This window comes from Thermobia domestica, chromosome 9, assembly GCF_964235325.1.
Source record: "Thermobia domestica chromosome 9, izTheDome1.hap1.1, whole genome shotgun sequence".
NCBI classification, from domain to species: Eukaryota; Metazoa; Arthropoda; class Insecta; order Zygentoma; family Lepismatidae; genus Thermobia; species Thermobia domestica.
In genome coordinates, this window is record NC_137462.1 from 279,775,889 (window position 1) to 279,788,811 (window position 12,923).

General features: G+C 36.3%; 1 protein-coding gene across 2 annotated transcripts in view; it reads right to left on the reverse strand.

Annotated features, from left to right (window-relative positions):
- Nucleotides 1-3,260: 3,260 nt before the first annotated feature.
- LOC145660706 (2-oxoglutarate and iron-dependent oxygenase domain-containing protein 3-like) overlaps nt 3,261-12,923 on the reverse strand; it is a 45,828-nt gene continuing 36,165 nt past the window's right edge. For both annotated transcript variants that reach the window (XM_081726058.1, XM_081726057.1), the window contains exons 6-7: nt 10,098-10,256; nt 3,261-5,424 (exon numbers count right to left, since the gene is read on the reverse strand). In XM_081726058.1, coding sequence (XP_081582184.1) covers nt 5,396-5,424; nt 10,098-10,256 — 188 coding nt within the window. In that variant the 3' untranslated portion in view covers nt 3,261-5,395. The remainder of the gene's footprint in view (nt 5,425-10,097; nt 10,257-12,923) is intronic.

Here is a 12,923-nt window from a genome sequence, read left to right on the forward strand (position 1 = left end):
CATATTATTATATTTTAAATACAGATATCAGTATATTTACTAATTTTATTGAGATATTAGATAATTCTTTAAGTCGATGTTTTCATGAATAGTTATTGTGTGTGTATATTTACTTCATATTATATCAAATAAAGTGATCGAAACGGAACACTTCAACATTTTACGAAAAGAATTTATTAGTGTTAAAAAAAAAAAAAAAACATTTAAATAGCCCTATAACGTATTTACTTCATATTATATCAAATAAAGTGATCGAAACGGAACACTTAAACATTTTACGAAAAGTATTTGTGTGTTAAAAAAAAAAAAAAAAAGTAAGAATTAAATAGCCCTATAAACGCTTTCTGCGAACTTTAAAAAAAAAAAAAAAAAAAAGTTATCATACAGGTGTTTCAACCGTACCTCGTTTCTCACACCAGTGTTTAAAAAAAAAAAAAATCTCCCCTTCTCCCCTTATCAACTCCTCGTTGGAGAACCATGGAGGAATGGAGGATACTCACACAGGAAGACAGCATGGTTTCAACATGTGAAGAAGCGGAAGATAAGGAAACCCAACTGCACCAATTGTTCAAGAGGATCTTATTACTTTATGGAACATTTGGATTGGACATTGCTCATGCAGGAACCTCATCATGTTGTAGTGAGTGGACTAGTTATTTACCTATTTTAAATAGCCCTTTTTCAGGTGAAAAACCATTCAACGTTCATGCACGTAAGTCTCACACCATATGACAGTGTTGCCAACTAACTTATTTTAAATTTTCAGGTGATAAACCTAATTTTATTCATACTTCGTCATACGGCCAAGGGTTCTCAACCTGTCTACGTATGCACTCGACAGGTCGTTCCACGTTTCAGACGCCATATATAACCGCTACCAGGTTATAGAAGGATTTTTTGTGGACGCCCTGTATATTTCGTGAAGACAGTGATTATTATTTTCGATTTATACTTTATTCTGCAACGCATATAAGTTCTTTCTTTGGTGGGAATTGCTTCTTTCCCACACAATTGGACAAAGAAGTCTTTCATCGTTTTTTCATATATATATTTAAAACATTGATTTTGCTGAGAACATTTCAGTTAGTGACTAACCATTTCAGTGTTTCTCCCTGACTCATTATATACACAGTATATATTCTATAGTTATTGGGAACTGAATTAAGTGCTTTCGTTAATTGCTTATGGAAACATTACAATAGATGAGAGAAATACGGGCTGACCAGATGTCCCAGTAGCCGAAGTGGCACCAACTGTGTTGTTTCGTAGCCCGTTATCTGTACTTTCTCACGCCAGTGTTATCGCCGTGTCTAGTGCATTATGGGCAGTTGACTAAAATTAACAAAAATTGTTTTCCGTATTCTGTTTGTATGTGCATACAGGTGAGTAACTGAGTAATTTTTGAAATAAACTGCCAACACTTTTCTGTTGACCATTGCAATCCGTAGCTTGAGCTTGGACGCTCAGGGAGTTTGACTCCAGGTCTGGAAGATGCAACCACGCATCTCGCGTTGAACTTCAAACATAAGTTGTGTTAAGGGGCACAAGCTATTTAGCCGATGAAGGACGATTACTTACGGCTAGCCCCAATCAGTGAAATCCCAGGTCCTCAGACCTTGTGCGTTTCAAAAGTTATATTCGCGCCCTCCAATATCAGAATTCAACTGTGAAGACCTTCTTTTCGTTTATTTACTCAAGATTTACTTTTACGCTGCAGGACTTTTCAGCGTAACAACTGGGTTCATCGTGGGACGATCCAGACAACTTTTCCCCAGTGCGAATCCCCCAAGTGTGTTCATGGTGTGAGAAAAGTATTTATAGTGATACCTGAATTATAATCATATATACATAGAAAGGGCTATATTTCCCGAATAGGGCAAAACGTAATTTCAGCGGCAAAATTTATTAGTGTCCAGTGTTGTATTCATTTCTCTTCGTTATTTTTTTTTTCAAAATAGTGTTCTAATAAATAAGTATAGTGTCAATTAATCAAGTGTGTTTTCGTTGTTTGCATGAGTGATGTTTGTGTGCGTCATGGTCTGGATGACCGTCTGATCGTCCGTGAGGTTTTCGAGACGAGACACCCGAACCTCTCGGCGCCTAATGCTCATCTCATTATTGAGATCGACGAGCTTTTTGGGAAACAGTTTGTAACCTTTCTTGGAGAGGTCTTCGTCGTCCTGTCCAGGTAAGTTAAAGTATCAGGAGTATACTTATTGGTAATACCACGAGCCGAGGACAGCGAACAGAACTACAGCCGGTTACAAATAAATAGCTGCCCGAACATGGACCACGAACTTGAGATTGATTACAGATAAATGGAAGCCCGAACAGGGACTCGAACACTCAATCGGTTATAAGGGACTGAGGAAAATTTCAAATTAACGTAACCAGAAATGAAATTTGAATTCGGTATCATTCTATGCAAAGTATCAATGTCAACTTTCAATTTACATCAATTCAGTAGCTGCTTCGCTTACGAGATTTCGAAAGAATGAGAGATGATTTTGGCGTGTGTGAAGAGCAATCTTTTCTAAGATAAATTTGCATATCAAAATACAAATTTACTCATGTTTATACATATTTTAATGTTGTTCTCGCTGCATGTTTAATGTGAATCTTATGAGTGACGAACGAAATTATTATTTCTCTAGTGTCCTCAGCAACATAAACTATGGTGACTACTGTATATAAAATAAACTTTTATCAATCCAATCTCGTAAATGGACACCCTCCACTATATATTTTTTGTGGTGATTTTCCTGCAGCGAACTATGACCAACAGCACAGTGCAATGAATCTTACAGATATCTTACGTGAAAGTAACAATGAATTGTGGTTATCTCACAACATGGAAATATAATACACTCCATGCCTTATTATCCCAAGAACGGGACGGTAGCTTTTGGGGAGAAACAGAGTTGTAAAAATTAAATCTTTCACTTTAACGTCCCACGATTATGCCCTTAGGCTGAGAGAGACGATGATTAAGGCAAGTGAATGATGATGGAAGCATTGGTGAAATGAAAAAGTTGGAGGAAACAAGAGTACCGCGAGAAAATCCGCGGACACTATGTTGTCCAGTACAAACTTATTGGCCGGTGATCGAACAAAGGATCTCACACACTAGAGGTAAGGACTCTACTACTAAGCCACCAGTGCAGCACTCTATGGTGTTCTACTCTAGTGGAGTATTATGAGGGTATACAGAGGCTATGTGCAGAGACACAGTAAGGAAGAAAATGATTTAATAGCGTGCAGACTGGAACAGAAAAATATTGAAAATTTATTAAAATTTAAATCTGATACATAATTAAATATAATATACGCATAAAAAAACTTTCATCATAGTGTTTTATGTGCAATTGTGATGTTTAGTGTCTCAGCAATTGTAATAAAAGTGCTGTTGAGTTCCTATTAATCTGGATCTGCTATTTTCAATCTCTTGTATGCTTTATCAGGCTGAATGGTAAGTACAATGTTTGTAAACATGTCTTCTTTTACAGGTTGCATGGTGTGACGTCTGGTTGGAGCCAAGTACAATTGTTCTAAATTTGTGTCTGATGGTACAATCTTCTTGCACAAGGAGATGGTTAAGACTTGTACGTCATAATTTTACCTTCTCAAAAGGGGTCTCTATCGGAGCAAGGAACCTTAAAATTTGAATCTATGAGAGGACAGGGAAAACAGACTAAAATACATTTCATATAATAATAATAATAATAATAATAATAATAATAATAATAATAATAATAATAATAATAATAATAATAATAATAATAATAATAAGAAGAAGAAGAAGAAGAAGAAGAAGAAGTAGTAGTAGTTCTGTGCACCGGAGCCCAGAATATGGATTCCATGTATTTTCTTACACAGAAGTCAAATTTCGAAACCCCAAGACGATCGACCGCGTCAATTTTTTGTTATTGGCGAGAAAATTGAGTGATTTTTGGTACTCTTTGAGTGGTTTCTATTATTTTATTGGTTTGTCATAATTACAGACCGGATGTTAGGCAAAATGCCTATTCTTTAATATTAAAGATATGATCAAAAATAACGTTTTAAAGTTTATATGGGGAGGTTATAGTTTTAATTTAAGCCAATTTCATTTTGCCTATTTCGCTCATTCCTGCTTAAATAATTGCTTTAGTGCCTAATGTTGCCTATTCTACGCATTTTCTTCAAAATAAGATTTTATTGGGGGAAAATATTTAATTTAGTATTTGACGAAAGGATTCTGCCTTTTCCGAGAAATATAAGTGTTGTTTGTAGTGATAAGATGTAAAAACTTTGGACTGCTATATGTACAGATAAAACGCTGTAAAACTTTGGACTGTTATGTGTACCGATAAAGTGCTATAAAACTTTGGACTGCTATATGTATTGATAAAGTGCTGTAATACTTTGGACTGTTGTGTGTAATGATAAGTGTATAAAATTTGGACCTATAAAATAAGTGTATAAATTTGGACCTGTAAGTGTATAAAATATATATACACAGTAAAAGAAAATATTAACAAACAGGTATGTTTCTGTATTCTTTGAACATTATCTATGACTGGAATTTATTTTTTAATTGTATTGAGTATTTATTTTCATTATTTTGAGTTACATTTTAGTGTCTATTTTTTAAACTTTAAGTGCCTATTTTCCAGGTTTTTACTGCCTAAACATCCGGTCTCTAGTCATAATGAATGTTGCACAGATTATATCGAAATTACAGAAAGTTGTCGTCTTTGGTTCACATAATTGTAATATATTTATAATTTTGATCATGGCATCCATTGGTTCTGCCTCACACAACGGAAGCAGTCCATTTAACACAGGTAAAGTAGATTGTGGACTAATCGTAAATTCACAAAGGTAACAAAGGAAATCCACTTTTGAACACGATAAACCAAGCCTGCCAAGAATTACGTGTAACACACTGTGCTAAATTAAGGATGCGGTCAATCTAATTTATATAAGCTTCAATTCAACATTCACTTATACAACTCACACATAATTAGAGTCCACACTTTTCAACGTTTATACAATACAAATATAATTAGAAAAAATTGTTCCTACCTTGCATCCCGGACAGGAATAATTTTTCTAATAATAAATATGCATACAACAGCTTTCATAATTAACTACAAATCAATTAGTCAGTAGCTCATTTTCTCTAAGGTTAGAAGGTATATGTTTTTAACGTGCGTGCGATAGGTGTACTTTCTTAACCGTTGACGTGCAGCAGCATATATAACGTGACCTTGCTATTCCATCTACATTAATGAATTCCCTCTCTTCTGATTGAACGCCACTGTAATTGTACAGCACAATGCATATACAAACGAAATATTCACTTCACAACCATTGCGCGTTGCACTGTGATAAGGCGTAGTTCAGAAGTTAATCACTGCTGGTCTGTGGTTGCCTCTTTATCTGTAGGAAAAATTCATAAATTAAAACAATGAAAATCTATTTCTAATGCATAACTAAAAACTTCATTTTAACTACGCTATATAATGGTCTTTCGTAATCAACTACAGAAATATCCTTGCATTTGATAATCTGTCTTCTTAATGCAAATCACTACGTTTGGGACTTAAATGCCTGATCTCTGAAACAGATTAATACAGTTTTCCTTTTATTTCTTCAAAAAGAGGAAGGTTAACGTGTTTGTAGAAAGACATGAGTCGCAAGTGAAAGGATATTTCTGGAGTTAAAAGAACTTAGATTGACGAAATGAAATTACTCACAAAAACAGAATAAGCAATTGTGTTAAATGTTATAGTAACATATTTTGGTCAAATTTTACGAACCTCTTAACGAAATTAGTAATACTGCGGCCATTCCTTTGCAGCCACATTAACCCATTTCTCCCATGCAAGAATTTATTTCTTTCGTGCAAATACCTCAAGTTATTTCGAATTTACCTTTTCAATTTTCGCAACCTATACCTTCTGCCCCGCTTACTTTTTTTTTTTTTTTTGGTGTGAATTGAATGAAATTCAAAGAGTAAAAAAGTGAGACTGAACCGTGAATCGAACCCGGGTCGCTGGTTCACAATGCTGAAGTACTAATCTCTATATTACCAAGTTGGTTCTTTAATCAGTGACATATTCTGGTTTTTGAAGCTGGTGCTCAGCCATTACGATCATATGATCTGTACAAAACACCTGTTATGCTTGACGATTTTGTGTCTATATTAATGAACACCTACGCCAGCTGAGGAGAAAATACGTCATTAATCACTGAGCGCACTGGATGGCGCAATGCAGAGTGAGCCATAGATGCAGATTCGCTTCCCAGGTCAGTCTCAAGTTTTCATTGTTTGTAAATTTGGATAACTTTCAAAAGGAAACGAAGGGTCATTTATTAAAGATCTTAGTGAATGATTGAACGCCGCCATGCCAAAGGAATAAGACTGTCGTTTAGAATATTTCGAGTACGATACAACAACTACATTTCTTACTGGATGTTTCCTTCGGAAAAAAAAAAGTTATTTGGAAAAATGACATGAAATTGAATTTTTAGTTAAACGTCCCACGTTTATGCCATTTTAGGTTAAAAGAGACAGATGATAAACGACAGCGAGTTGGTTATGAAATTAAATATTTGAGCTTTTCCACCGGGAATCGAATGCGGGACCACGTGCACCAAAGGCACTAGACAACAAGGAAGGACTAAGGTTATTTCATTATAAAGTAAAGTGAAAAAGAGTTTCGCAGAGCAACTATCGTTAAACTCAAGGTTTGGGATGCAAGCACACATCTTCAGTGCGAATGTATATCTTCTAATGCGAAATCCTTCTTTGCCTACACGCCTGCAAGTTCGTTGAAGGCTTGAACAATAAATCAATGCATGTTCATAGGGCCCATTCCAGAAAATTTCCAGAAGGACCTTTTCAATAATATCATGCAATTCACAAAATCTATATTTTAAAACTAAATTCCTTAACATGTTCCATTTTAATTATAGGATGATTCTTGAATCACGCCTTGAATATATCTCTCTTGTGTACATGCGAATAAAAACTTCAGATTTACGTGATTACTAGTAGAGCATTCAAATATAGTAATATCCTACACATGTCTTGCTATTTACACCCCCAAAATAGGTTCGTTCAAGGCAAATCAAGCAACACCAAGTGAAGATCTAAAATATTCTGTATGTATTAAATAAGAGAAAATATAACACACCTGAAGAAAAGGCAAGGTTTATACCAATAAAATTTTGTCTCGTCTCATACGCATTCAACTGAACCACTTTGGTTTATGGGAATAGTGCCGTGTTAGAGAAATTTTGATTCCTCTAATGTTGCTCGGTTTTTACACGTTTAAAGAAATAAAGCCAAGTGATGCGATATACATAGTGAAAATATGACCTAACAATCGTTGAGTGATGAAATTATTGTGAAAATAAATTACGAAATATATATATTCAAAGTATTAAAACATTATCACAAGTCGATGTGTTGATATTATGTTGATAATCTGTAAAAAAGTTACAGACAGGCTCAAAAAGCGTTGTCAAAACTTCCCATACCATATGAAAATTGGTGGAACTGATTATTAAAGCAACAGCTTTATTAGAATTGTACATAGAGAAGGAGCATGTAAACTTTAGGATCTTCTTTCAGAACATCTTCATAAACGTTACTTAAAACAGATTACTGATACTTCATAAAGAACGTATCATATAAGAGAGGGAGAGAGAGAAAAAAAACATTATAAGTGTCATTATAATTATATGGCTGCATGAGAGGATGATTTAAATTAACAAAGAATTGGCTACTTACTAATGAATCCTTTCTTGGAAAGCCTAAGCATTTTTTAGGCGTTTCGGAACTCTCAGCTGGTTCGAAACGCAATATTAACATTCGAATTAAGGAACATGTTAGACAATCAAGGAAGGTCATAAGAAGATGGCATGTTGCGTTTGGCGCTTCATTTAAAACATACACATAATATAAAACAGGTTAAGGTAATAGGTTCAGCAAAAAACACTTTATTCATAAGTAGAAACCTGCATTGAACCTTAATATTGGCAACATTGATAGAACTTGGGTACCTACCTTTGATGCCTATTTTGAAAATCTTTTAAGTTTTACGTCCCACGGTTATGCCGGTTCAGTTAAAGGAGACGGTGATGATGAGAAATGAGTGAAATGGTGGAATGAAGAAAGTGGGTGGAAACGGGAAAATCCCGAGAAAACCCATGAGCACGGTGTTTGTCCACCACAAAGTCCACACGGTGCGAGCTGGGATCGAACTATTGACCCCAAGCACCGGAGGTGAACGCTCTACCACTGAGCCACAGCGCCCCCAATGTCTATTTTGAATCTGGTAACATTGATGTAACACAAGACACCGCGCTTTCTTTAATTCAGTCCACTCTTTTTGTACTTCACTTTGCTCGTTCATCTCAGGATTGACTCCTTACATTACATTTATTTCGTTTTGCACCTTTTATCTCCTATCCGTTTTAATCCCTTTCACCTTGCCACTGAGGAAGGTAAAACGTCTAAAAAGTGCTTAGGCTTTCCAAGAGAGGATTCACTGGTAAGTAACTAATTCTTTGTTAATTATAAGTGTCTTTTGAACTAACAAAACGAAATTCTAATCATGAAACGTTAGCCAAAAAATACATACGAAGCAAATATATTCTTGCAACAAAAGAAAGATCGAGCCGTAATTGTTAATGAACTCGCTGCATTTTCGGTGACTTTATACTGCTACTTTCTTTTCAAATTATAACTAGAATGAGTCAGTGCCTGCTGAATTTTAGGTTTGTTGTAAGAAAGTAAAGCTATGAACTCAAATGTTGTTGTTTATTGTGTTAGTCTTGTTACGTGTTATGACATTTTCTCTACAACAAATAATGAACGTAAATTCACTAATTAAAATACTGTTATAATATATATGTCCAGGGTTTCTCACTATTTCTTATTTTATACAACTATATTGTTACCAGGTTATAGTGGTTACCAATTTACGCAAGTTAATTAACGTTTTATGAGTTTTTTTGTGTAGTTTAAGCTGTAATATTCAGACCTTTTCACACATTAAATCAGCTCATACGTACGTACTCAGCGGAGCTGCGCCTCTACAATTTATCTTTGATATTGTTTCAGCAATTTACCGCTCTCTTCGTCAGTCGAACGTCGAAAAACAAGCAGTTGGTTTCGATGAATTTACAGAATACGTCTTCCTTTAACTGAATGTATTGAGTTGAAGATATTTCGAAGCAAACCGCTCAGCAGTTATTATCACAAAGAATACCTCGCTTTTAAATATCTTCAACTGTTTTCTGTTAAAGGAAGATAAGCTTTGTGAATCAATCGATACTCTTTTTTGTTTTTCAAATAACAATGAAGATAAATTTTTCACATGCAGTACCTCTAAGTATCCTACTTACTTATTAGATGTGCCAGTCACACTCTTTATCGCGTCTATTACTGAATTTCTATCTCATTCCAGTTATCTTGGACAAAAACAGTTGGTTTTTATATCTAAAATGTGCATATTTATCACGAGAGGTTAATTTTGACATATAAAATATGTTTCAATACTTGGACGGTCATCTGCTCAATAACGACGAATAGAAAATGTTAAATGTACAAATGGAGCAGAATGATAAATACTGGTACTTCTGTACATCTTCATTTATCTCAGTTAACAACTACACACATTGTAGTACTGAGACACGAAGTCTCATCTACTTCTCAGTATTCCTTTGCACAATTATCCAAAGCCCAAAATCTACCGAAGGTTAGTAAAAAATTCTTAATCTCGTTTCATCTTGCAATATATATTCTTTTATATAACGATCTTGTCTGTCTGCACAGACTCACAACTCTAGCTACACATAACAAAGTACGTGTAAAACAACCAAGCACTTTCCGCCCAAAACTTACCTCCTTTAAACGTTAGAGGACAGTCTGGAGAAGAACTTGGAGAAAACAGAAACTGATACTTTTTCAGAATATGGTTCCACTATCCGCCTCAAACTCTACTTTAACAAAAACAGCAGGACACAGCAATGCTGAAATATTTGCATAATTTTCACTGTAAGATTACTTCCGGTAATTAGGACTATTTAAGACAATTTACCTTTCTTATTTGAGTCCACCATTAGTTCTGGGCTCGGGTCATCAATGGCTTGTGACTCATCACATGTAAATCCAATGACTAATGCATAACGGATTCCTGACGTCACAGGCTCTACAAAATGTCGATTTTCACTACCTGATGAGAACATTAGTAATCTCCCTGAAATAAATATATACTGTTGTCATTTGATGGTCATAAAAGGTTCAATATTACTATTTTTATAATTAGCGTAAGAGTAAAATGATGGAAATCAACGCGTAAACAAGTTTTTGTTTGCTGTAACCATAAATACATACATAAATAAATAATATATAAATAAATAAATAAATAAATAATATGAAACAATAAATAAAGACTGATTTCATTCAAAATGAAATGAAATTTTTGAGTTTTACGTCCCACGGTTATGCCGGTTAGGCTAAAGGAGACGGTGATAATGAGTAATGAATGAAATGGTGGAATGAAGAAAGTGGGAGGAAACGGGAGAACCCCGAGAAAACCCACGCACACGGTGTTTGTCCACCACAAAGTTCACTTGGCGGGAGCAGGGATTGAACCCGAGACCCCTAGCACCAGAGGTGAACGCTCTACCACTGAGCCACCGCGGCCCCACTGATTTCATTGAGTTCATAAACTTCTAAAGTCCCAGATAATTTTGGAAGGCGTTTATCACGAAACACTATGTGGAATCCTGCCATTCTACAAAATTTCACTTATTTTGTTCGTAACTCTTCACAGAATATAATTTGGAAACTATAGTATTACTCCATTGGATAGGAGTTATGTGGAAAATTTATTACGAACTATGATCAATTTTGTGAAATCTACAATGGAGCTTTCTATATAGCTGAAAAATTAACGAACTTACCGCTCGATTGCCTACTGAAAGATTTCGCTTGAGATTTCATTTTTTGGACAAAAGTGAATTAAAACATACAGGTACAACGAAAAACTCACAATAATTCTTCAATCACAATTTGTTCTATCAACTATGTACATATTGGTTTCACTACGGTAACTACATTCCTATATGCACCAAGTCATGGTTCAAACCAAACTTCAGCAGTTCAAGCGATCTATTTTGTTTACCTTCCTTCTTACGGACCAATTTACATAGTACGATAGTAATTTCTTAGATTATCCCATTGTTCGTTTAAATGACCATATCACAATTTAGATGCAGTTTTATATTTGAATATTCCAGACTATTTCTCTACATTATTATCATTTTGTGTAATATAAAGGTAACCAAGAAATTTCTGTCGCTTTTTCATCCACCACCTTCGAACATCGATATGTCATCTAAGACGTACCTGGAAGATCAAAAATAATCCCCATCAGCATCGACAACCTTCTGCCCATGTTCTGGAAGGCCAAGGATTCCATCGCGGTAGAACTTAGTAGGTGAAGCGGAGAAGGTATCAAGTGCATTTTGCACTTTTACTTGAGATTTGAACTGACATCCTCTAAAGTGATTGCCCAAGGAATGGAACAGGTGATAATCGGACGGTGCAATGTCCGGGGAGTATGACGGATACAATAGTGTTTCCCATCCAAGGCGTAGAATGGTGTCCCGGTTCATCCATTTGGGGCTTAGCGTTATCCTGTAACAGGAGAACCCCTTTGCGATTCAGAAGTGCTGGCTCCAGAGTTTTTAGTTTTTCTTGAACACGGCTCAACTGCTGACAGTACACAGATGCATTGATGCTCTGACCAGCTGGTAACAGTTCCCAATGCACGATGCCGCGAGCAGTCCACCAAACACACAGGAAGACTTTCTTTCTGGTGCAGTGCTGGTTTCGGAACCGGTTCATGGGATGCAAACCATGGCGCCGTGGAGCTTCGTACAGGACACACTTCTCATCACATGTCAGCGTGTCCTGTGTCACCCTGTTCAGAAATGGCTCCTTCCTCAGGCAGCAAAGAAACACAGGCGTCTGCTCGCGTTGCCCTTTGGCCTGGAGTCAAATCACGTGGGACCCATCTACCGGACTTGTAGTGCTTCCCAAGTTGATGAAGGTGCTGCCGAATGGTTGCTCCACTCACACTGAATTATAGTCCCAGTTCCTCTCATGTCTGGACACTGTTCGCCTCAATTGCTGCCTCGTAGTCACGATGCCCTCACCAAAGTGAAAAATGAAATGAAATCTTTGAGTTTTACGTCCCACGGTTATGCCGGTTCGGCTAAAGGAGCCTGTGATTATGAGTAATGTATGAAATGGTGGAATGAAGGAAGTGGGTGGAAATGGGAGAACACCGAGAAAACCCACGCACACGGTATTTGTCCACCACAAAGTTCACTTGGCGGGGACTGGGATCGAACCCGGGACCCCAAGCACCAGCCCTCACCAAAGGTCTGGCACATCTCCTGCTCCGCTGCAGCTGCGTTTGATCCCAGTTTAATTCGTACAGCATACACGCCCTTATGACGCTCTGTGGAGGTCCCATGTTCATTCTGTCCTTACGCAAGTTCACGGTATAACTGGACTGCCCCCCCCAACCAGGTAGAATGTTGGATATACCCCACCAACAACTGACCTTCGCCTTATATCCATAAGCATTCTACTCACGGTGTGACGACCAATTGAACACAGACCACAGCGACAAAACTTTCTTGGTTACCTTTATAATTTTACATTTCTAATAGTAGCATCTTCGAAACGTTTACAGAATTTTTCCCTTCAATCTCCCAGTAATACTCATTTTTATATTCCGAACAGAAACTGTTGTCTAAGTGGATGTACCTATATATCATAACATTAGTGAAATAATTTTTTTATTAGTCTTTCAATGTTTCTTAATAGTCCTGCCTAATTTACCCGTAAG